The sequence below is a fragment of the Colius striatus genome, chromosome 2 (genome assembly GCF_028858725.1).
Source record: "Colius striatus isolate bColStr4 chromosome 2, bColStr4.1.hap1, whole genome shotgun sequence".
Classification (NCBI taxonomy): Eukaryota; Metazoa; Chordata; class Aves; order Coliiformes; family Coliidae; genus Colius; species Colius striatus.
The window spans coordinates 70,297,947-70,324,742 of record NC_084760.1 but is presented as its reverse complement, the minus strand read 5'-3'; the positions used below and the strand labels follow the sequence as shown (position 1 = coordinate 70,324,742).

The following is a 26,796-nucleotide window of genomic DNA, read 5'->3' as shown; positions in this document are numbered from 1 at the left end:
ATGCCTTTTTTGCCTCAGACTTCACTACCAAGGCCAGCCCTCAAGAAGCCCAGTCCCTGGAGGATAGTAGGATAGTCTGGAGAAAGGAAGACTTCCCCTTGGTAGATGAGGATGGGATTAGACATAAGTTGGGAAAGCTTAACATCCATGAATCTATGGGACTGGATGGGATACACCCACGAGCGCTGAGGGAGCTGGCTGATGTTATTGCTAAGCTACTTTACATCATTTTCAGTCGACCATGGAGGACTGGTGAGGTGTCTGAGGAGTGGAGGAAGGCCAATGTCTCTCCAGTCTTCAAAAAAGGCAATAAGGAAGACCCAGGAAACTACAGGCCGGTCAGCCTCACCTCTATCCCTGGAAAGGTGATAGAACAGCTCATCCTCGATGCTACCTCTAAACACATGAAGGAAAAGATGGTTATCACGGGGACTCAACAGATTCACCAAGGGGAAATCCTGCTTGACCAACCTGACAGCCTTCTGTGATTGTGTAACTGGCTGGCTGGATGAAGGGAGAGAAGTGGCTGTCATCTACCTTGACTTCAGCAAAGCATTTGACTCCCATTACATCCTTACAGAAAAGCTCAGGCAGTGTGGCATGGAGAGACCTGGGAGTTCTGGTTTATAGCAAACTAACCATGAGCCAGCAATGTGCCCTCGTGGCCAAGGCCATTGGCATTCTGGGAAGCATCAATAAAGGTGTGTCCAACAGGTAGACGGAGGTTCTCTTTCCCTTCTACTCTGGAGTATTGTCTCCAGTTCTGATCTCCCCAGCTCAAGAGGGACAGGGAACTTCTAGAGAGAATCCAGTGCAGATATACCAAGATGATCAGGGGAATGGAGCATCTTTTGTATGAGGAAAGGCTGTGGGACCTGAGGCTGGAGGAAACTGAGGGGGGACCTCATTCAAGTATTTAAAAGGTGCATATCAGGAGAATGAGGCAGCACTTTTTTTCTGTAGTGTCCAATGGTAGGGCAAGGGGTAATGGACAAAAGCTGGAACCCAAAAATTCCACTTAAACATAAGGAAAATCTACTTTCCTGTGATGGTGACTGAGCTCAGTCACCATCACAGGTTGCCGAGGAAGGTAGTCGAATCTCTATCTCTGAAGGTTTTTGAAACCCACCTGGACAGGTTCCTGTATTACCTAGGTGGACCTGCTTTGGCATGGGGATTGGACTGGAGATCCCTTCCAACCCTACCACTCTGTGATTCTGTGATTTGTAGAAGGTATGTAACATCACTATTTGATCAGAAGTTGATCTTCTAAGGCTGCCTATTGCTGCAATGTTAAGAGAGTCACTGTTCTGGAAACTCAGACTGAGTTTGAGTCTTGATGTGCGGGAAAAATCACAAGTTGAAATCTTGTCATGTATTTTTGTCATGAAATATCTAAAGTGGCAGGTTGTACTTATAAAAACTGCTTATATTACCTCGTTTTCATGATTTACGTTATTTATACTGACATATTAGTTCCTTCCATTTATAGTCAAAGTACATTCTGCCGAGCATTCCATATGGGTACAGTTCTCAATAAAAGTGGTTAAAAGCTATACATGTAGTTCTAGGAACAGAACTCAGATGCTACTATGCCAGGTTAAGAAGAAAACTTCCAGTTTGGGTGGATACATTTAGAATATTTGTTAACATTACCAAGAATGTGACCTTATGGGGATTTTATTGTGCTTTCCAGATACAATTACTCTGGAACCTTGAAATGACTTAGTAAAAACCAATTTAGAATTGTATTTTTTCTTTTCCTCCTATTAAATAATTTTTAATGTTAATGGTTTATGGCTAAACATAAACTGCCATGATAGATGCAAAAAAGCTAGACCTGTGAGTGACAAGAAATGAAATATATAGTATAGAAAATTATCCTGTTCACAGTGTATATGCTGCTCACATCACAGGGTGGTTCACTGAGCTGGGTTTCTGACAATGTTGCTGACAAGCTCAACAGTAGCGTTTGTGGTGGCAATTGCTCAGAAACCTTTGTGGAAGCACAAGATCACAGACATGGCAGCAAGCAGAATCAACTCATAGCTGTGGAATGAGTGTTTTCTAATCGTGCAAATGAAGCCAGGAAAACAACAGCACATCTATCTCACTGAATATGTGCTGAAATACATTTGCCTTGTACTTTTCATTTTACAGTCTTGATTGAAAGAATAAGATAATTTCAGTACCACACAGAATATGTATCTGTACAGCTCTAACACTTCAAGTCACAATCCCTTTAAATTATTATAATGTTTTTCCTCCACGCTTCCTAGTCTATGTTTTCATTTTTCAGTCTTTCCATGTCTTTCTTTTTGAAATGCATTTCTTTATGTACGTTTCTGGTGTCTCTTTGTTCCTTTTAGTCTAGTGATATGTGCTATTCCTGAACTTCTCAGAGCTTTGGGAAGGCCTAGGAGTGCACAGGTTTGCGGTATCACATTTATAGCTCTGAAAATGATATTATTCTTTATCATTTCAGATGTCTTATACAGGTTTATATGAAGCTTTGTTTTTTATTACTGAAATATTTCTGAAGCGTATTACTTTATTACACTTACTATATCTCTTAGTAAGTTCTTTAGAGTTCCTTACAGAATTTGACTGTTTTTCTATGCTACTGTAGACAGTATGAACACCTTTCTTTTCTTCTTACTTTTCCATGACATCTGTCTATGCAAGCTGCAAGACCAGTGTGCTAGATCAGTCATCTACGTGTCACATACTAAATGAATGAATGAATGAAGTTATACACCTCAGGTCCCACAGTGTTTCCTGTGTGAATTATTTTGCAGCAGTGTTCATTACTCATAATGAAAGCTTTAAAAGGCTTGCAGATATTTGTTGGTGTGTGTTTTTAAGTATTTTTTTCTGTAATTTTTTTCTATGACAATTAAGATCTATGTTCAGTTAGAGCCACTGTTGAGCAATTATTGCCTATTTCAAATCCCATTATACTGTACAAATAAGAGTATATGTGCCAATTCAAATAAGTTTTTGTCTATTTTTTGATGTATATAGTAAAATCTGTGGTGTACACCATCTGAAGTAATACCTACTTTTCACAATCAGTACATCACTCAGGTTTAATGTTATTATTAATTCCTTCCATTTATAGTCTGGACACATTCTGCTAGGCATTCCAGCTTTTCAACAATGCAATAAGTTCTTTTACCTAAGTAACTCCAGTGTAAATTGTGAATGGCTAATGCAATATTTATTTTATATTAAATGAAGAGAAATTTATGTAATAATATGTATAGACCTTTTTTTTTCCTGTAACATGATATACAACCTTCATTTGTGTTACCCAGGTCAAACCATTTGAAAGAGAATCTTGTCTAAAAGCTTAAGTTTTGCATATTTGCAGTTTTGTTTTCTGGAGGAGATTTGTTTTTCTTTCAAATGATTTGGTGAACAAGTAGTTGCCAGACAAACTCTTTACAAAACACAGATGAAGCATTGGCTTGTTAAACTTATAAAATTCTCACAAAAACCCCACACAACTTAGGCCAAGTTTTCCTTCTTTTAAACATCTACACTACAAAACAGTAGTTTCTGTAGCAAATAGGAAAAATTAAGTCTATGTATGAATTGCAAATGTACTCCATAAAATTTACCATTCTTAGCTAATCATTTTTCTTGTTGACTTGATTGTGATTTTGCAAAGCTCAATCACTGTGTAGGATCATTCTCTTGATTAGCTACACTTAAACCACGAAGGTGCAGAAAATCATTGGTAAAAAACTTATGATGAGTATAACAACAACAGTTCTCAATTTGGCAATGTTCTATGTTCAAAACTTAGATAGACATATCAGAGGAAAAAAGAACAAAATTATTAAAATAAAAATTGCTTCTCATATTCATAATGAAAGAAGTAGACAAGTCTTGAATGAATGAGAAAGGTCACAATATTAAAGAAAAAAATCTACAAATCTTTAAAATTACTTTTCATATTCTGTTTTCTTTCCTCCCTCATTCTGATTTTGTGCTTAGGCATTTTTAACAGCACTTACTGTATATCTCATTATCATACATTGCCTATATGTTAATGTGTTTCTATGACAATTAATAATGCAATACTGTAATTTTATGTCATGAATATAAGAAGTTATATAATTGTTGCTCCAAACTTCTTTCACGTTTTTAAAAGACAATGTGTCATAATATCTTATGAACATATGTTTTTCATTCTTATGCAGGATGTGAAAAATCGAAGAAATCCTCGCCTTGTACCTTATGCTCTTTTGGATGATCGGACAAAGAAGTCAAACAAAGACAGTCTTCGGGAAGCAGTCCGCACCCTTCTAGGCTATGGTTACAACCTGGAAGCTCCTGATCAAGATCATGGTAATTAATTTTGTTATTTTGTTCTTCTCTTTAAAAAAAAGAAGCTAATAGATGGGGTTTTGTCACCTTCTGTGTTTATATCTGCTTTTGATTTTACTTTCCTTATTGTTTCCTTTTCTTGTTGCATGACCTCAAATAAAGAAGTACAATGTGAAACATTTTTGCACTTTAAATTCGTAATACAATTTTTCTGTAGTTCATACACTTCTCTTCACTGTTTGTTTTGTAGATTTGATAGTTCAGATGAATGAAAAATAAAATTTTTAGCAATTTAAGTCAGGATTGTGAATAGTAGAAGATACAACCCTGAAAATCAGGAAAATGAGGAAAACATATTAGGCATCTTTCTCCATATATAGTCTTAGGCGAGGAAATAAAATGTGTGAGTACATTGTAAATATATGCATAAATACTTGAAATGTCCCAATCGAAAATTAAGTTTTTTATTAAAACTTTAAAATTAATACTATATTTGCTATTTTAAGACAGAATTGCCAATTTCTAAGAAAAAGATCATATATAAATGTGGTAGATGTGAATTTTATATTCCTACTATTTTAACTCTAAGTAATGAATAATTCATGTACAATCTTTTATTTACACATTTAAAGCTGTAAATTGAAATTGTTGAAGACTAATGCCTACAAATCAAATTTCTGTGAATATCAAACTGCAATTATAGAACTAGATAGTCTGTTAGATGATTTCCTGGACTTTCTAAGGTCTTTGAAGTTGAATAGACTATGAGTATATTTTAACTCACTTCTTACAAATGTTTTCTTTGAATTTGTATCATTGCTAGATTCAATATTTTATTATTACTGCAGGCAGTATTTTCAGCATATATAGTTTTGAGCTTGAATCATTCTAAACAGGAAAAAAAGAGAAAACTATATAAAATTCTAATAAATGAGTTTTAAAGAGAGTACATATTTACCTCAGTAACTGCAGAACATAAAATATTAAGAAAGTAAAAGAAATCAGGAGACATAATCTACAAATAAAATAAAATCTCTTAGAGATTTTGGTTTTTAAAACAAGATTTTTCTGTCATGCTGACATCAAGCTGTAACTTAGAACATGAGAGATTCTTGGTACTGTACTGTCATTTTGGAATACTAACTGCACAAATAGAAAGAAAAGTGTAGTGTAATAAGCTAACCAACCATATAGAACCCTAAGCAACTATTTTCTAGAAGATGGGAAACAGAAAATATGGAATAATCAAATCAAAATTGAAATTGACATTCTTATAATCTCAGTAAAGTGAGAAAAAATTGAGAAATGTTAAATGTTTTATATTTTTATATAAGTATATAATATATATAACAATATATGATCTATACTATATATTTTATAGCATATCTACATTTCTTCTCTTTTTTTATATAGTGTTAGTGTTGTTAAATTTTTATCTATTTAGCCATAGACCTTCAGTAAAGCATTTCTGCAGAAGATCTCATACCCAAATTGTACACAGGGTGCCTGTCATTGTCAATTCCTTTTCCAAAGCAAATACACACTCTGATCCTCACCTTTTATGAGAGACTGCAATCAAATTGCACTTTTGAATATGAGGCATCACTGAAACCATGAGTGCATAACAAGGCTGGATTGCTCAATGGGCAAAATAATGTTTCCTAGGGGAGTCAGATTGTTGGTGGGGAAAAAGAAACCAAAAAAAAAAACCCACCAAAAATGGCCTTAATGTTAAATCTGCCTATGCCTAGTCTGAAGAATTTAAGATTGCTGTAAAATCTTATCATTTCTTCCCAATCCACTGTGCCACTTGAGTGTCTAGTGGTGTAGGGTGAAAGGGAGAGAAAGCACACTCAAATTCTTTCACAATCTCCTCCAAATCACACTGAGCAATATTAATTCTTTTCCTCATTTTACAGCTCTGAGAACCAACGTGCTCCTGCCTTTCTTTGGGAATGAACAGCTGGAAAATTTCACATTTTCCTTAAAATGCAGAGACCTTTAAGCTAGCTCAGTGCATGGAGTTACTAAAGAAATGTAAAGAATATAGTTGCAATCCTTACCTCTGAAAGGTGTCATCAGTCCTCTTAGAAAATTCCCAGACGGACGGACCTGCAGACCAGCGTCCTACAAACTGGTCATTCTTAAACAAAGACAAAATATTTTAATATGCACTTGAGTGGTTCGATTTTACAGTTTATGAGCCTCTCAAGTTTTTGAGATGTATAAAACATGTCATAGGAATCCTTTCATCAAAATCTATGCTGTTATTAAGGGATTTAGAGCCCTCTAGTGGTATTCTGCATCTCCGTTCATTAGTTTTACTTTAAACATTGATTTACAAAGCTCTACTGTGTTATTTTTTATCATATTGTTGTTATTATTATGCCTACTACTACTACTACTTTCTGGTTTCCCACAGCATCTCTATTTTTGGAAAACAAGGTTCCTTAGGATCTAAAAATTTAAATTTCTTAGAATCTAGAAATACAAGAAATCATCAGTTCCTATGCTTTGTGATGGTTCATCTCCTGTATCAGTGAGGTACTGAAGTGTTTTAAAGCCATTGTGTAGACCATCAAAGCAAAAATTTTACTGATGAAGAATTATGTGACAGAGAGTTCAGAGCTGCTTACAGGAAACTTAATGAGCGTGATGTAAGTCAGACATTTAGTGACTTCAGAAGTGATAGCAAATTCTGAGGGGTGTGATTTTTTTAGGCTATGGAAGATAATATTGGAAACATGGACCTTGATTTGGATGAGAAAACAGAATAGAAAGGGAGAGGTTCTTGATATGGTCTAACAGACAGGTAGGTGCAGACATTATTGAGGTTATAATAAACTCAGATAGAGGAGGGATTACAGTGACCAGACTGAAATGTTGAATTTTCAAAGACTATGTAGGCTTTAATACTTTTTAAATTTATGAAAAAAGATCCAGAACCTTTTAGGCAGTATTTTTCCTAATCTGATAAAGAGTCTCGCTGATCCCTGACTAAATGTAGCCATTTTGGTCCTAGAGAAAAATTCCTTATAATTATCTGACAAGGAGTTAATTTTATTTTTATTCTCTTAAACTAGACTGTTATTAATCATCTGCAATTAAGAGAATTTTGGAGTGAAGCATAGTAAGCCATGATAAGATAAACATGTGTGATCATGCTATGGACAATCAAATGATTCTCTGAAAGGTTTTTTTTTCACACAGCTAGTAGTACATTTATACTCTATTGCACCACACAAGAAATGTGAACAAGCTTTTTCTTCATCTCAGTTTGACAACTGATAAACAGTAACTTGGAAGTGAGAAGTAGCAATTTTTAGGACATTATAAAATCTTGCAGTCATCTAATTATCTCTTCAACAGTTTAAAAGAGAACAAAGGAGAATAGTCAGCAAAATTCAAATTTGACATCTTGTTATTTCTCTTATTTCACTAGCTAAATAATATTTTCTAAGTAGTACCTTGACTGTGACTAGATTTTCCTTTGTTCTTGAAAAGTAACTTTTCTTACTTTCAATGGTAGTAGTCTTTAATCTTACTTTCATGCCCTTCTTGAGGGCATCTTTATTTTTTCCAAACTTAGAATCACAGAATCATTATGGTTGAAGGAAAAGACCTTCAAGATCATCAAGTCCAACCACTAACCTCACACTGCCAGGCCCATCACTAAACTAAACCATATCCCTCAGCACCTCATCTAAGTGTCTTTTGAATATGTTTGGGGATGGTGACTCCACCACCTTCCTGAGAAGCCTGTTCCAATGGTGAAAAAATTCTTCCTAATGTCCAATCTAAACCTCCCCTGGCGCAACTTAAGCCCATTTCCTTGTGTTCTGTCATTCATTAATGGAGAGAAGAGATTGATCCCCACCTGGCTGCAACTCCTTTTCAGGTAGTCATAGAGTGTGATCATGTCTCCTCTCAGTCTTCTCTAGGCTAAACAACCCCAGCTCCCTCATCTGCTTCTTGTAAGACTTGTTCTCCAGAACCTTCACCAGCTTCATTGGCCATATCTGGACACTCTCCAGAGACTTAAAGGTCAGGTGCAAACTTGACCTTGTTGAACCTCGTATGACTGGCATCAACCCATTGATCCAGGCTCTCTAGGCCCCTCTCAAGAGCCTTCCTGCCCTGAAGTGTATCTACACGCCCACTTAGCTTGGTGTCCCAGTGAGGATCATAGCCCTGTAACTGCACTCAGTTCAAGAAAGAACTTCTCAGTTCTTTCCTTCCCTGCCATGCTGGATGAATTAGTATAGAGTCATTTCAGAGAGATACCCAAGTGTACTGATTTCCCAGACTGAGCAAGGACGCTTTTCCCATAAAGCTGCTTCATGCATATGCTCAAAGGATTTCTTTGCCTTTTGATTTCACTTGTTTCATTTCGTTAGTAGTTGATTACAGTATTTTCTGCATTGCATTTTTTTTTCTTTATTTTATTTTTTAAACCTTATAGCAATGAGACTGGACGTGTTCAGTGGGATAATGGAAAAATTCAGGATCTTCCGTACAGAAAAAACTTACGCAGTGAAGTCTGGGAAGTGGTACTTTGAGTTTGAGGCAGTTACTGCTGGAGACATGAGAGTTGGCTGGACCAGGCCGGGTTGTCTGCCAGATCAGGAACTTGGCTCAGATGATGAAGCTTTTGTTTTTGATGGCTTTAAGGTTTGTATATGTTTATCTATAAAAATGTGAGGGATTGTGAAACTTTGTGTTTTATTCAATATATCATTGCCTCAACTAATTGCCTTCTCTTTTCATTTGTGTTTTATGAATATCACTTGAATTAATTAACAGGGTTTAGTGTTTCTGTAATTTTTTTCACAACTTCACAGTATTTGTACAGGATATGTAAAGCATTGAAAATCTTAAGTGACTTACTCAAATTCAAAATACTGACAGAGCTGTAAATAACTATAAGTCATTTCTTAAATGTTTACTCTGTTTTGTCTGTGTAAGGAGTGCCATTAGGGAATAAATACAATTAAGACTATTAGCAATGTTTAAGGCCAACTTCACTGCAAGTTTTTTATAGGTATATAAAAGTTACAAAGATTATATCTAGGTTTTCATGGAAATCCTTATAGTTTAGAGTAACTTAAGTATGATAGAACCAGTAATTTTTGCTCAAATTTAACTTTGCATGAGACAATGACAGATTGAAATCTAGTAGTAAAAATATGTAGGAAAACAAACTATTTTATATGTTACTGATTTTCATCAGAATAGATTAAATGAGTCATTAAAACTTTTTATTTTAATATGAAGGCAAGTGCAACCACTGTGCAAAATGTAATTACTCATGTCAAAATGTTTTTTGTAACTGCTGTTGGGATTCCTCTCCTGCATTTCTGTTATATAAGATGTATTTTGTTCATGTTGTTGGAATTTTTTTTTCCAGTCTTCTATTACATGAGAACACAACTTAAAAACAAAAATGAAAAGTTGTTTTTTAAAATATGTGAATGGCTTAGGTAAACTATTCAAGTCTGCTGTCTTTACAAGAGTACTTCCTAGTAGCTTGCCTTCTGAATCTTAGATTTTGACCTTTAAGTCTCAATCCACAAAGCTATTTTGTTGTCTTTGATTTTCATATCATCATAGAACAGTTTTGGTTAGAAAAGACCTTTAAGATCATTGAGTCTAACCACTAACCTAACACAGCCAAGCCCACCAGTAAGCCATGTTAGTAATCATCTCATCTACATTTAATCTATCCATGGTTGGTCACTTCACCACGTCCCTGGGCAGCTTGTTCCAGTGTCTAACAACTCTCTCAGTGACTAAGTTTTTCCTAATCTCCAATCTAAACCTCCCATGGCACAACTTGAGGCCATTTTCTCTTGTCCTATCACTTGTCACTGGGGAGAAGACACCAACCCCCCCACTCACTACAGCCTCCTTTCAGGTAACTGTGGAGAGTGAAAAGGTCTCCTCTGAGTTTCCTTTTCTTCAGATTTTTCCCCAGTTCCCTCAGCCACTTCTCATAAGACTTCTTCTTCAGACCTTTCACCAGCTTCATTGTCCATCTCTAGACACACTCCAGCACCTCAATGTCTTTCTCGTAGTGAGGGCCCACAACTGAACATAGTATTCAAAGTGCAGCCTCACCAGTGCCAGGTACAGGAGCAGAATCCCTTCCCTGGTTCCTGCTGGTTACACTATTTCTGATACAAGTCAGGATACCATTGGCCTTCTTGGCCACCTGGACACACTGCTGGCTCATGTTCAGCTGCTGTCAACCAACACCTCCAAGTCATTTTCTGCCAGGCATCTTTCCAGTCACTCTACCCCAAGCCTGTAGCGTTGTGTGGGGATGTTGTGGCCCAAGTGCAGGGCCCAGCACTTGGCTTTTTTGAACCTCATATAATTGGCCTTGGCCAATTGATCCAGCCTGTCCACTTTCCTCTAAAGAGCCTTCCTGCCCTCAAGCAGATTAACATTCCTGCTCAACTTGGTGCTGTCTGCAAAATGGGTGAGAATGCGCTCGATCTCCTCCTCCAGTCATTTGTAAAGATGTTGAAGAGAGCTGCCCCCAGTGCTGAACCCTGAGGAACATGACTAGTGGCAGTCCACCAACTGGATTTAATTCCATTCTCCACCATTCACTGGGCCTGGCCATCCAAACAGTTTGTCACACAATGAAGAGTATATTTGTCCAAGCCATGAGCAGATAGTTTCTCCAGGAAGTTGCTATGGGAAGATTTTACTAAAGTCCAGGTAGACCATATCCATAGCCTTCACTTCATCAACTAAGTGGGTCATCTTGTCATAGAAGGACGTCAGGTTGGTCAAGCAGAACCTGCCTTTCATAAAGCCATGCTGACTGGGCCTGAATCCTTGGTTATCCTGTATGTGTTTCATGATGGTACTCAAGATGATCTGCTGCATAACCTTCCCTGGTACCGAGATCAGACTGACAGGATCTTCCTTCCAGCCCTTCTTATAGATTGGTGTCACATTGTTCACTGGGACCTCCACAGATAGCCAGGCCTGCTGGTAAATGATAGATGTGTTCTTTCCTTGGTTGGAGAAGTTCTTGAGCTTCAGTATACATTGAAGAGCTTGTGTGTTTTGTAGGATTTTTGGGATGGATATGGAGGATACTTATGATTCAATATATGAATAGGGAATCTATTTGTTATTATCATTGCTATGGTTTATGTGTTACAGTAGTTCTTAATAGATCTTAATTTATTTGAATTCCAATCCAAGACCCCATCCAAAGCCTTCACAGTCTTTGACTTGAAAGTCAGTTACACGAATCATTAATCTTGCCCTTAGCTACTCTAGAATCTATCAGAAGCTAACAGTACTTGTCCCATCCACCAACAGTTCTGTTCCTTTCAAGATCTAATAGGACAGGAAGTTTAATTTGATTTGTATGCAATGTTTTTAGAATTATACTTAAGGAAACAATAAAGCTTGTTTGGAAACAATGAGTTTGTAGACTACTAGATTAAATGAAAGCAATTGCTAAAAAAAGGTTTGTGAAAGAGAGATTTAACGTTGTAGAATAATAGAATTGTAGGGTCGGAAGGGACCTTTAGAGATCATCTAGTCCAATTCCCCTGAAGAAGTAGGTCCACATAGACCAGGTCGCATAGGAACATGTCCAGACGGGTCTTGAAGACCTCCAAAGAAGGAGACTCCGCAATCCCTCTGGACAGCCTGTGCCAGGGCTCTGTCACCCTCACAGTAAAATAGTTTTTTCTTATATTTAAGTGGAACTTTTTGTGTTCCAGCTTCATCCCATTACCCCTTGTCGTGTTGCTAGATAACATAGAAAAAAGGGATGTCCCAACCTCCTGACACTCACCATTTAGATATTTGTAAATATTAATGAGATCCCCCCTTAGTCTCCTCTTTTCTAGGCTAAACAGCCCCAGTTCCCACAGCCTTTCTTCATATGAAAGACGTTCCAGTCCCCTGATCATCTTGGTGGCCCTGCGCTGGACTCTCTCCAGCAGTTCTCTGTCCCTTTTGAGATGAGGAGCCCAGAACTGGACACAGCACTCCAGATGAGGCCTCACCAGGGCAGAGTAGAGGGGGAGGAGAACCTCTCTTGACCTGCTGGCCACACTCTTCTTGATGCATCTCAGAATGTCATTGGACTTCTTGGCCACCAGGGCGTTTTGCTGGCTCATGATTAGTTTAGTATCAACCAGGACTCCCAGGTCTCTCTCTGCAGAGCTGCTCTTCAGCAGGTCAGTCACCAGCCTGTACTGATGCACGGGGTTGTTCCTTCCCACATGCAGGACTCTGCACTTGTCGTTGTAGTTGATAGTATATTATTTTCACTATAAGTCTTTCATGGAGATTCTGCAGAAACGTAAGCCATGGTCTTACTTGTTACTAAAATGTTGAAATAGCATTTTTTCCTGTCAGCTAACTTAGCAATGATGGACTGTGAAAGTGTTAATTTTAGTGCCGTCTTAATTGAGGAGGATAATTATTAGTTATACTACTAAAGGAGAGAGGAACACATACATTTTTACCATTACTATTTGACATTCTTTTAAATCCTTTTCAGGCACAGAGGTGGCATCAAGGTAATGAGCATTTTGGACGCTCTTGGTTGGCAGGAGATGTTGTCGGATGTATGGTTGACATGAATGAACACACTATGATGTTCACTTTAAATGGTGAAATTCTGCTTGATGACTCAGGTTCAGAACTTGCATTCAAGGACTTTGAGGTTGACGATGGTAAGTACTGTAAGACACTGTGTTGCCAACTTGATGTTGTTGCCCAATTTTAGCTCTGGCTTCTCTTTAAGGTAATGCATTTCTTATTTTTCTCCTCTCCTCCAGTGAACTATCCCTTGTCTTTTTCATTATTTGTTTAGTAGCAAGCCTACGGAAAGCAGGCACGTTAGCTATGAGGATGAAGCAAGGCCTTTTTCCATGGTCAACTTTACCGCCCTCTTTAGTGATCAGAACTTTTCACTGTTTTGCAAGAATTAGTCTGGAATTGGAACTTCATGACATTTAATATTTCATTCATGCAGCAGCAGGTCACCATAACAGACTCATAGAATGAGACATAGAATGGTTCATGTTCAAGAAGGGACTTTTGAAGATCATTTAATCCAACCCCTCTGCCATGGACAGGAACATGGCTTTTTTTCTAGTTCAAGTAAAGAAACACTACAAAATTTCTGTCAAATCATTGAGAACGTATGACAGGGAGTTTAAGACAGCTTTAAGGTTTTGTTTTAGCTCTAGGAGGAGAAATGACACTTGATTGAGGATAAAGCCGACTGGTAGAAAGCTAGATCCTAAAACTTTTTATTTATTTCTAAACCAGCAGATTGAGTTTTGTGCCTGTTGTAGTTTTCTTGGTGCAGCTTTTGGAGTCCACAAACAGGTTTTAGTTTACCATGTATGGTAAGTATGTATGTGTGTGTGTATACACAAACACATACATGAAATACCTATAAATATGGCTTTCCTAAAGCTTTCTCCGTTGTTTGTTTGGGGTCTTTTTGTGTAGGCTGGCTTTGATTTGGTTTTGTTAATAGCTCTTGCTGAAGAGCATTGAGACATTTCTGCAGGTCACTTCTGTCAATGAATAGTGTGCACACCATGTGCTGCTGCAGAAAGATACTTGTTGTTTTAGAACAAAAGATAGAATTTCTGATCATAGCCCAGTCTTGTGCTTTGAAGGATGTAGTTTGACTATAAATCAATCCTCTAGTTTTCATTTACCTAGGAACAGTGAAAAGAGAATATGGCATTCTGCCAGTTTACTAATAAGGTCATGTACTATGTTTTACATTGTGCTACTGACAAAGGGAGCTCCTTGGGATATGACAGCCTAATTTGTGAGATACTATCTCAGTAATAAAATTGTTAAACATAGTTGTATATTATTCTTCATTTATGTAAGAGAAATTTTGCACTGTAGATGCAAACAAATACAGAGTGAAAACTGAATTTTGTTTTGTCAACTCATGACCTCTGTGAGCAGGAACTGTTTGTAGTGAGTGTTTGACATATTGGGTCAGGTGGTTCATCCTGCATTCTTGGAAGCAGGGAACATTATAAATTTTAAAGTGTTGCCGTCAATGCTTTCACCATGTGTGGCAGACAGTCCCAGAGGGTTACTTTCCTCATCATAGTTTTAAAGCCTTTCTCTTTGATCTACTATTTCATACAGTAAAACTAAAGCTTTGCTCCGTAGTCCAGTTATGCACCCGGAGATTAAGAGCCAGGTCATAGGTAAATTATTTTTCTATGTATGACTGGATACCAAGAAAGGTACCGAAAGTTAGTTTTTATTCTATAGTAAGATACATAACTGCCTGTCCAGCACACTTCCTGTAAGATGAGATGCCATATCTTTACCAGATATGGAAAAGTTCTGAAACACCATAATGACTACTGTACCATAGGAATATAAGTGCAGAATTCCACCAGAGATGGAAGTAGTGCTTCCATGATTAGGAGTGGTGCTGGTATTTACATTCTGTTCATACAGAGCAACAGTTACTGTACAGTTATGATTACTTGCAGGAGTTAACTAACATGTACAGTATTGTTATGGCATCAACAAAATTTGTATTAGTGAAGGAGATTATCATCTTGATTACATCTTGGTTACAGTTGCTAAATTGATGGAAAACACTAGATTGAGTAAAAACATGCAAAGAGAGTCTTACCAATGTAGGAATCTTGTTCTAGGTTTCTTTGTTTCCTTTCAGGGAACCTTGCAAATACTCCCTTTTTATTTATGTGTGTGTGTGTAAAATATTTGGTTCATCTGTAAGAATGAATCTATGAGAACTTTTTTTTTGTGAGCCCACAGGAAAATGCATAGGTTGAAGAGTTAACAGTTTATGAGCATTCTATTTAGGAAGGGTAAATATTTTACACATTTTAAATATTCCTGTTTGGTTTATTTTTTTCATATATAAGTCTCATTCTTCATTAATAGATTTGATCATCTTTTCTTGGATTTTGGATTGCATCTAATTATCTAATCAACTTTTTCTATAATGTGTATCTACTGAGTTCAGCTGATAACATCGCTGATGTTGCTTTTTTGTTGTTTTGTAAAACAGTTGTTTCCTGTTTAAGGGTTGTAAAAAAGACGAACTGTAATTCTGAAGGCTGTGGAGACAGAGCTTGCTACTTCCTGTCATGATATATTTGAGCTGCACAGAAACCTAAAACAATTGTTCATATATTAAAGTATAGTCATTAATAAGTACATACATACATATAGATATGTCATATTCACAGCTGATCAGTTTATATCTCTTTATAGAATCATAGAATGTCAGGGATTGGAAGGGACCTTTAGAGATCATCTACTCCAACCCCCCTGCAGAAGCAAGTTGTCTTTGATCAAATTTTTAAAAGGTTTTTTTTTCTATACATTTTCTATGACAGTATAACAATGTTTGTACCAAAAGTCTAGTTAGGGCACTATTTTCTTTTCAACAGCAGTTGAAAATGGATAGAAAATGCCTGTGGATACCTGATACAGCCATCCAGCCTCCAGTGCTTTCTGGTTCAGGAGCTTTCTGAGGCAAACAAAATATATTTGTGTTGATTAGCCCTAAAAGGTTTTTTGTTGAGTTTTTGGGTTGGTTCTTTTTCTTTCTCATGTGAAGGTGTCTAAACACTTTTTGAAGCAATGTGAGCTTTTAGCATCCATGATGCTATGTGACGGAGAATTCCACAGCATTACTGTGAGGTGTATAAGAAGTTCCTCCCTTTGTTTTGAAGCTTGCTATCAGTTTCTTTTATCACAGTTCTTGTTATGAAAGATACTGAAAAATCATTTACTGTTCACCGTCTCTATGCCACTCGTGATGTAGCTGTACATCATACCCCCTTAATCATTTTTTGAGCCTGAAGTATGCTAATTTCTTTAATTGCTGATGATAAGAAAGCAGTTTCATTCATATTGGCCATTTTCAGATCTATTATATCCTTTTTGAGATGGGAAAACAAAACTGCACAGGATTCTAGATGTATGTGCCATGCATCGTGGAAACATCTGAAAATATTTACATCAATAAGAGCTGGAAATTAAATGTTGAGCTTATTCAGACAAAGCACATGCGTTAGTCTGTACGAAACGATGTGGTTTACAGCAAATCTTATTTTGGGTTGATATGGTGAGGATTCATACTGTCACAACTATTTCCATGAAAACGCATTCATAGAAGATTGCTCTTCTTGAATGAGCTGAGATTTGAAATGTTATTGAAAATAGAAGTTTGATTTTTGTCTTTGCTTAAAAACTTCTGCAAAAACTTATGGATTCCCTTAACTCAATAGGGAGCATAGTAAATTGTCCCTATTGGAGCTGCTGGGATTTACCACAGCATATCTATATATATAAATATACCTTTCCTAGTTATGTGTTGGATAATACAATTTTGTTTCATTTAGTGCTGGTCAATAGTCTGTATTATTGTGTCCCATTGGAAGTGCATTAGCAGAATGGACAATGCCTAAATCATCTGTGTTGTCTGAGAAGTCAGTGCCTTGTATTTTAGGATCCTTGCTATGAAGATAGAATCTTGACTTGAACTTATGACAGATAGTGTATGTCCTTAAATTTTTCATGCATGATAACTAATCTTGTGTATCTGTAATCTTCAAAAGCTGGTAATGAAGGCCGATCTCTTATCTGATGAGCAGTCATTCCTATAGATGTTACTCTAGAGTTTGCTTTTGTCTCTGAAAACAAACCATGAACAGATATTCTGCTTATTTCTTATCTGGACAGCCTAAAGAAAAGTGAGAAGCAATTTTTTTTTCTTTTTATATATCCTTCAATACCTGATACAGTCATTTGAACCAGCATTGTTGAACAGAGCTTCATAGTCATTGAATAGAGCTCCACATTTTTTGATAAAGAAAAATCCATTTTGTTAATAGCTAAGTCAAAGTGGGTAGTAGCTATAGAAAATAAAAAGGACTAAAAGGAACAGAAGAAATAAGAGATATTCTTAGATTTTTTAGATTGTGATGCTAATCTTGAGGGAAAAAATAGTTGGGATTTTTTTTAAATGTGCAAACAAGTCACAATTGAGTGTTCTGTGCTAGTGAAACAGTAAGAGAGCAGATGCATACAAATGTGAAACATATTCAAAAGTAAAAAAAAAAAAAATCAGCCCAAAACCAAGCTACTATAAGTTTCATGAAGCTACAGTATCATATTTTCAGTTCTCATTATACATAGTTACAGTGTTATGAATTTGTAGTTAATTTTTTTTTTATCTACTTGGAGCATATTTGTAGTTTTATTCACTACTATAGCTGTATGGACAAACACTGTATTTCTTTTACAGTAATTTTTACTATTCTCTCAAAATACTGTGACTAATAAAATTTTAGGAGGAATATAAAAAGTAGTAAGACTTGGAGTAAAATTGGGAACAAGCTACCTGTGTCATGGTTTTGCCCAGCCAGCAATGAAGCAGTCTCTCGCTCAGTGCCCCCCATTCACCCTCATCCTCATTAAGATGGCAGAGGCCCCAGAGAGATGGGAGGAAAAAAGATAACCAAGGATGTTGTGGATTGAAGGGGCAGGGAGGGCTCGCTGCCAATTACAGTTCCGGGTAAAACTCCACTACACAAGTTAGAAAGGAAAGTAAGAAAGTTTATTCTCCTACCTACAAGAAACAGAACAGAACAAAAAGCAAAAAAGGAGTAGGATGATGAGAATATTACAACCAGCACTTTAAGATCTCCCTCCCCCACCCCTTCTTTCTTTACCGGGCCCAGCTCACTGTTCCCCATATCTCTACATCCTCCCCCCTCAATGGCTCAGGGGGGTAGGGAATGGGGGATGTGGTCAGTCTCTCACAGATGGGCTCTGTCACTTCTCCCATCTCAGATGAGGATGACTCCTGGCATTCTTCCTCTACTCCCTCCCATGGGACACAGTCCTTAACAAACGTCTCTGGTGTGGGTTCTTCCCAGCAGTTACAGCTTCTGCCAATACAGGAGCCCTCACATGGGGCAGAGCCCTTAATGAAAATATCTGGTGTGGGTTCTTCCCCACAGTTGCAGCCTCTGCATATACAGGGTCCCTCATACGAGACATGGCCTCTTCTGGCCATAGTCACTGCCCCTGACACAGGGTCTTTAATGAAGTGAGTCACTGCCCCTACTGCGGGATCTCTAACAAAATGCAAACAAATCTCAGCTTCAACAGTACTCTCTGCAAGATGCAGGGGAGTCTCTGCTCCAGAACACGTCCTCCTCTCCTTCCTAACTGACCTTTGGAGTCCACGTGGTTGCTTCTCTCTCTCTTCCAATTCCTTGCACCATCACCAGCTGGAAAAGAAAAGGGACAGAAGAAGGAAGAAATGAGAAGAAGACTCCTCTTCTGGCTTCTTAAAAAGTGATCATGGAGGTGTCTAATTGGCTCAGCCCCAGAAGTGGATCTGGCTCAGAGCTGGGGAGAGTTTCGAGCAATTTCTTACAGGAGCCATCTTTAAGTGTTGCATGAAAAGATCCATGGCTGTTAGAGAGCATTCATAATGATATATGAGATACAGTACTCTGTGATGTGAAAGGAGTGATAATGCTATTGATGGCTACTTACATTTCTACTGATTTATTTTATTTTATTTTTAAAATTATTTTCTTCCAAATGATTTTCAATTGGGTTATGGAAGACAAAGAGTTGTCTGATGTTTATGATGTACAACACGTGTTCTTTCATCTTGTTTTAAGGATTTCTACCAGTGTGCAGCCTGGGCCCATCTCAAGTAGGAAGAATGAACTTTGGAAAAGATGTCAGCACTCTAAAATATTTCACTATCTGTGGCTTACAGGAAGGGTATGAACCCTTTGCTGTTAATACAAACAGAGACATCACCATTTGGCTGAGTAAAAGACTCCCTCAGTTTCTACCAGTGCCACAAAATCATGAACATATTGAGGTTTGTGATCTTATTAAAATATTTCTACACACTTCTGCCCTGAATACATTTGAATTGTGTTGCTGCTTTTTCAATTCTAGACAAGATTTTTAATGACGTGTTGACTCAGTTCTAGATGAACCTTGCAGCTGTTACAAATTTCTTGCATTCAGTGGAGTTGCAAATAATGTAATAATTTGGTTGATAGTATCTGTGAAATCTGTCGTGTGTAAACATGAGATTCTCAGAGACAAATATTACAAGATGTCTTGATTAAGAACTTGTACAACAAGAGCTGTTTTTAAACAGCTTCCAGAAGTTGGGCATTTATACAGAACAGACACCATGTGTTCTGGTGCACACACTTTGTGAAGCTGTTTTTCTGTAACTAATTGATTTTTTCTTTTATTAAATATTTATTAGCCAAATATGTCAACACTTATGTCCAAATCAGTTGTACATCTTGATGGTGCTGAATTCAGACCTTGTAAGTCTACCATGAAATCTTTCTGAAATGGATGAAATAGGAACTCTTTTTCAGCTGACGTGTGTCCCACTCTGTTATTTAAAAAATAATTCTTACACATGGACAAATATAATTTATATTTATTAGTTTGTGTTGTTCTGGGCAGGGTTAGATTTATGTTGCAAAGAGTTATGATGAGAAAAGTCACTCATTTGTGGGTGTTTTTTTAATTTAACAATGGAACAACAAAACCTCAACTCCTCATAGTATTTATTTCCCCTTAAAATGGCAGCATATGATTACAATACATTTGACCATTGACAGCATACTGTTGAAAGTTTTGCAAGTCACAGATGTTTACTGTAGAAATATAAGTTGAATATTTACAAGGAGGAGAAAAGCATCGACTTCAAAACAACTACATCTTTACATTTGATAGGTGATGAGAATTGATGGCACCATAGACAGCTGCCCCTGCCTGAAGGTCACACAGAAGTCCTTTGGTTCACAGAACAGTAAAACAGACATCATGTTTTTTCGATTAAGCATGCCCATTGAATGTGCTGAAGTGTTCTCCAGATCAGCTGCTGGAGGGTTACCAGGCTCTGGTCTTTTTTGCCCAAAGACTGACTTGGAGGATTATGATGCTGATTCTGATTTTGAGGTTCTAATGAAAACTGCTCACGGTCATCTAGTTCCTGACCGGACAGAAAGAGAAAAAGATGCCACAAAATCAGAGTTAAACAACCATAAAGATTATGTTCAAGAAAAGCCTTCACGTCTTAAACAAAGGTTAGTAGCATATTTGCCTTACTGGGCTGTTTTGGGGTTTTTTTTGGGGGGGTGTGGGGGTGAGGCTTTTTTATTTTTTTCCTTTTTTTTTTTTCTGTTTCTTGAATAGTAGAGGAAAACGCCAGTCAGATCTGTGGAGACTTTTCACTAATTCTGCCCTAAATTTCATTGCAATACAGTGTGTGAGACAGTTAACTTTCATGTGATTAAGTTACCTTATATTCAATATATAGATTAAAATTAAGCAGGAAACAGAAAATGTTTTTAAAACTATCAGAGATCTATAATTTAGTTTACTGTGATGATCATTACGTCAGGTCCACTCTAAACCATGAAGATCCATTCTGACACAACTAGGAGGTCTTCAAAGTGTTATGCAGAGTTTTTTTGCATGGCTTCAAAAAAGCTGAAGGTGTTAGGCAATATTTATCGCATTCAATGAAAACATTGCTGGCTCATATTTAGTTTATTATCAATCAGGACTCCCAGGTCTCTCTCTGCAGAGCTGCTCTTCAGCAGTTCGAACCCCAGCCTGTACTGGTGCATGGGTTTGTTCCTTCCCAGATGCAGGAGTCTGCACTTGTCCTTGTTGAACCTCATGAAGTTCCTCTCTGCCCAATATTAATAATGTAATGAATATAGCATAATAAATATAGTCTATTTAGACATAATATATCAATGTAAATTTTCTTTGCATATATATATTGGTATAATGAACTTTTCATACAGACTTTGTTTTTACTTATTTTGTTACAGATTTATGCTCAGGAGGACAAAGCCCGATTATAGCACGAGTCACTCTGCACGGCTTACTGAGGATGTGCTAGCAGATGATAGGGATGACTATGATTATTTGATGCAAACTTCCACGGTATTGTAACATAGGATTAGTATTTTAGATGTTTGGTGCTTTTTTTCTTTTTCCCTAATAACTGCATGTGTTTCCTTGGAAGAGTTTCTGAAACAGCGTGATTTTCAGACGAAATTTTTATTTTTGATGTGTGGTAGCCTGTACTACTGACATTGAAACCATAGAGTCCTATTTGTCTCAACTTGATTGTGAGTCAAAAAAAAATTCCCCATGGAAAGCCAAAAATTAATTTAATCCATTTTTTAAGCTACTGTTGATAATAGCAAACATAAAACAGGAAGAATAATGCAAGATATAGGGGAAAGTGTGTTACACTAGCAGGTTAATGTTCAGGACCATTTGAGAACATCTGTACTAATTTTATTCAATTTTTATTTCATATAATTCACAGTGAAAGTTCTGTGCAGGCTTTATGCATGTTCCTCTGACAGGATCAGCTCTGGAAGCAATCACTTTTCAAGATTCAAAGGAAAAAATACTTCTCTTTTGAATTAATTCACATATTTCTAAAAGATACTAAGTACCAGAAACAGCTGCAGTATAAAAATTGCAGCTGCAGTACAAAAAATAGCCAAATAGTACAATAGTACAAAAATACTTTTATGCCAAAGCCCATAAAGCAAGCATATAAGCCATATCTTAAATATTTTCCAATTTTGGTTGTAACATATATGTTTTACTGGCTGTGTTTTGATTTGTGTATATATTCTTTTGTTGCTTTGTGTATGAAATGTAGTTGAACATGCCAAGGGGACTCTTGAAGAGATGGCATATTTTCAGATTTTAGAGCAACAAATCAATTTTTAATTAACTGATACACTGGAAACCTAATACTAACATTTACTGACTTTTTTTGTTGACAGTATTACTATTCAGTGAGAATATTTCCTGGTCAAGAACCTGCTAATGTCTGGGTGGGCTGGATTACATCTGACTTTCACCAGTATGACACAAGCTTTGACTTGGACAGAGTGCGTACTGTTACAGTTACACTAGGAGATGAAAAAGGGAAGGTTCATGAGAGGTTAGTTACAATGTTCTTAAAAAGATACATATTTTATACCCATAAAAGCAACTAACAATTTATAAACACTAATTCTACCCTATTCAATGCAATTGCATGGAAAAAAAAGTTACTGTAAAAAATGTAACTTATTCTCTCTTGCTTATCAAGAAACAGTGAAGTAACGATCTAAGCAAATTAATAGGCATGAAAGAAGAATAGTGTGGCTTTTCTGTGTCATTTCAGGCTATGATCCTGTAAATATTGACTTATGAACTGGTACAAAGTAGAGTAAAATAAATACCTTGTAGTATTTCTGGAACATTTTGAGTGTGAGCAAGCCAAAATTAGTACAACAGCTCCTCTCAGTACTTCAGCTTGTGATCCATGCCATAAACTGTGTGTTATGCTTAACATTAAATTATTTAAAACATTAACGTGCTATATCAGTTTTGTCTCTTGGAATGTTAAAAGAGATTAGAGCTTGAGCATATTTTGTTGTCCTAGGTTTTTATTTTTTAAATAACGAAGTCTGGGTTTCACTGAATTTTGCCGTTGTTCATAGTGCCAAACTGCTGTTTTCAGCCACAAGACCCTATTGATTGCAGCCATACAAAGTTGTTCTTACTCCACAAAATAAAGTTTACACATCATCTATAATAAATTTGTCTTTTGATATTCAGTATAAAACGCAGCAACTGCTATATGGTGTGTGCAGCAGAGAGCATGAGCCCTGGGCAAGGACGTAATAATACTGGTCTGGAGATTGGTTGCTTGGTTGATGCTGCCAGTGGCCTGCTGACCTTCACTGCTAATGGGAAGGAACTAGGCACATACTATCAGGTGAGTGGTATTTGATGATTTCTTCCAGTGGGAAGAGGGAAAACTGGATCCTCAGACTGTATCTTATTAGAAACTTTTGTACAAGATTGGAAGAAAAAATAATTGTAACTGTTATGCTAGTGTTTTTTCCCTCCTATTTGGATTTTCCGGGGTTTTATTCAAAGACTTGTACTTATTAACTGTCATTATATATATTAGAGGGTTTTAAAATATGTAATAGTGTTTTACTGTCTTCAGTGGTTATATATTTGTGCATCTTTGATTTAGGTTGAACCAAGTACAAAGTTATTTCCAGCTGTATTTGCTCAAGCTACAAGCCCCAATGTCTTCCAGTTTGAATTGGGAAGAATAAAGGTAAGTAATGCTTCATTTTGTGGAAGTTTAGGTCTAATATATCATGTAAAATAATCTTATCTTTTTTTTTTCCATTTGTTGCCTGCAATGTGTACCTGGTATTGGGCAAGTTTTTATGATTCTAACTGCTAAACTATTTCCATTTTTATTCTTAACTTCGGGTATTTAAAATTCAGTATATTGGATGAGAAGGGTTGTAACTGATTAGAATTGTCAGAGGATATTGCAAAATCTCGTTGAATTTTCTCGATCTCATCCTTCATGACAAAGCAAAATCACTGGGATCAGGAAGGCAAATCTCTTATTCTACACACAGCATGAGTGACCAATGTATCTGCAGATTAGGCTAGCGTTTTAAAATATTTTTAAAGTACATTTAAACAGTACCCTATGAAAACTCAGCTGATGTTTACTTCCTTGCTTTGGATATGTGAATGCCTAAGAAATCAGAAGAGGTAAAAGAAGAGTGGAATTCAGATCTCTGGTGCATGGAAGGGACCACACATTCCATTCAACTTTCTATTTCAAATTTAGCTATTTAAAATAAATTGTCGTGGACATTTCTTTCTTCCTGCTAATCTGTCAACAGTTCCTAGCTGGTTTTACAAACTACTGAAAGTGTTAATTTCCTGTTGTGTTTTACTTTACTATATGGCGAAAATATTCCTTGAAAGGTATCATATATTCATTCTGTGGTAAAGATAAAGAAACTGATTGCTCTTCTGTTGGATTTTTCCAGAATGTAATGCCTTTATCTGCTGGCTTATTCAAAAGTGAACACAAAAACCCAGTCTCTCAATGTCCTCCACGTCTCCATGTCCAATTTTTGACTCATGTGCTTTGGAGCAGAGTGCCAAATCATTTCTTGAAGGTTGACGTTTCTCGGATCAGTGAACGTCAAGGCTGGATGATACAGTGCCCGAGTCCTTTGCAGTTCATGGCCCTTCATATTCCTGAAGAAAACAGGTTGATGTTTGTGTAAAAGCATATCAGGGTTAGGTTCGGGTTGTGAAGCTAGACATGTAATAAAATTTCTCTAGGAAAAGCCCAAGGCCTTCTTTGTATGTATAACACATGTAAATAAAGGCAGTGTGTTTTGATTTAGCTATTATTTAAAATTAATCTTATTTTCCAGTGTTTTTAAATCTACTTTTTTTTTTTGCTGTGTTTCCAACCTCTCCTAGTTTCTCTCCAAACTCTTTAATAGTATATATAGGTTTTGAATGAAAATGAAAGGAACTCTGCTTATAAATTATTAATCTGTAAGATAGGCAAAGTTCTGTTTTTGTAGAGATTTTTCAGATATGTCACCATTCTAATTATTTCATTAATTTACCAAAATTTAATTTAAACAATTGAAATTTACACAATTAGCAGTGTGATTTCCTTGTTACCCAAATGTCTCAGCATTTTGCCAGTGCCAAAAGTGAAAAGAAAATAAAATAAAATTAGGTGATCTTGTTATTAATCCTTAATTCTTAGGTTAACAGCTATTCTCACATGAAAGTTGAAACACAGAAAAAGTCCAGCCCTAAAACTGATACTGTGCCAATATTATCCTTAGGGAAAATTCTGAATTCCTTCACTTAAGTAAGTTTTTGCACTGACACGGAATTTACTGGTTTTTTTTTTTTTTTTCTCTGCAGAACAATTGATATTTTAGAGCTCACAGAACAAGAAGAATTGCTAAAATTTCACTACCATACCCTCCGATTATATTCAGCTGTTTGTGCTTTAGGCAACAACCGAGTGGCCCATGCTATGTGTAGCCATGTGGATGAATCTCAACTTCTGTATGCTATTGAGAATAAATATATGCCAGGCTTATTACGTGCAGGATATTATGATTTACTCATTGACATCCATCTCAATACCTATGCAACTGCCAGATTGATGATGAATAGTGAATTTATAGTTCCAATGACAGATGAGACCAAGAGTATTACCTTGTTTCCTGATGAAAACAAAAAACATGGCCTCCCTGGTATAGGACTTAGCACTTCATTAAGACCAAGAATGCAGTTCTCCTCTCCAAGTTTTGTAAGCATAAGCAGTGAATGCTTTCAGTTCAGTCCTGAATTCCCTCTGGAAATTTTAAAGGCCAAAACCATAGAGATGTTGACTGAAGCTGTTCAGGAGGGCAGCCTCCATGTCAGAGATCCAGTTGGAGGTTCTACAGAATTTCTGTTTGTCCCTCTCATCAAGCTCTTTTATACTCTCCTAATTATGGGTATCTTCCACAATGCGGATCTCAAACACATCTTGCAGTTAATTGAGCCACGAGTTTTCAAAGAAGCAATGAGCCAGGCGGATGAAATTGATTTCTCAGAAAAGGAGCTGCGTTCAGATGAGCTCAAGTTAGAAGAAAGAGAGCAAGAAACAAGAGGGGAGCCAAAGGTGCCAAAGGAAGGACTCCTTCAGATGAAACTTCCAGAACCTGTTAAAGTACAGGTAACAGCATTGCTGTGGTAGTGGTTGGTCTGATTTCTTCGCAGATCCTTTTTTCTTCACTTGGTAATTTCTCTTTAAAAGAATACAACATTTTGATGTTAGTTAAATAGAGAAGTAATTTCCTTACAGGAAACAAGATTTAGTGTCTTCCTGATGATATGAACTTGTTCACCACAGATCGAATAACTGTTATTGGATAATAATGTATGAACATTCTATTCAGTAAATAGAACTACTTTCTCAATTGCATTAACGGATATTCTTCAGTTATATGGATTCAGAGAGAGAATAAACTTCATAGGAGCAATGAGTAAATCCATTCTATTATAACTTTTGTTAAGGTTATATTTTACATGTCATAAATCTCTTTCAAATGACAGATATTGCGAGTATAGGATTACTTCACAAGTCATAACTGACAGCATTAATGATTCCTGTGACTTTATTTTATTTCATAATAACTGTTGCTGTAAAGAATGCATCCTTAGTCACATAATACAGAAAAGATATTTATTACCTTGCCAACTCTTATTTCTCTTACAATACCATTTTCTTAGATGTGCCATCTACTTCAATATCTGTGTGATTGCCAAGTACGACACAGAATAGAAGCTATTGTGGCATTTTCAGATGATTTTGTGGCCAAGCTTCAAGAGAATCAGCGCTTTCGTTACAATGAAGTGATGCAGGCCTTGAACATGTCTGCTGCCCTGACAGCTAGAAAAACAAAAGAATTTCGATCTCCACCTCAGGAACAGGTACAACTTAAAACAATCGATTTA

At 36.6% G+C, this 26,796-nt stretch overlaps 1 protein-coding gene across 1 annotated transcript in view; it reads left to right on the top strand.

Annotated features, from left to right (window-relative positions):
- Window positions 1-26,796, top strand: part of RYR2 (ryanodine receptor 2) — a 430,121-nt gene that overhangs the window by 250,035 nt on the left and 153,290 nt on the right. Inside the window, exons 27-38 of the mRNA XM_061991036.1 lie at window positions 4,209-4,356; window positions 8,798-9,006; window positions 12,875-13,049; window positions 19,047-19,255; window positions 20,140-20,492; window positions 21,249-21,363; window positions 22,227-22,387; window positions 23,050-23,209; window positions 23,477-23,563; window positions 24,303-24,529; window positions 25,210-26,014; window positions 26,572-26,772. Of these exons, the coding sequence (XP_061847020.1) occupies window positions 4,209-4,356; window positions 8,798-9,006; window positions 12,875-13,049; window positions 19,047-19,255; window positions 20,140-20,492; window positions 21,249-21,363; window positions 22,227-22,387; window positions 23,050-23,209; window positions 23,477-23,563; window positions 24,303-24,529; window positions 25,210-26,014; window positions 26,572-26,772 (2,850 nt within the window). The remainder of the gene's footprint in view (window positions 1-4,208; window positions 4,357-8,797; window positions 9,007-12,874; window positions 13,050-19,046; window positions 19,256-20,139; window positions 20,493-21,248; window positions 21,364-22,226; window positions 22,388-23,049; window positions 23,210-23,476; window positions 23,564-24,302; window positions 24,530-25,209; window positions 26,015-26,571; window positions 26,773-26,796) is intronic.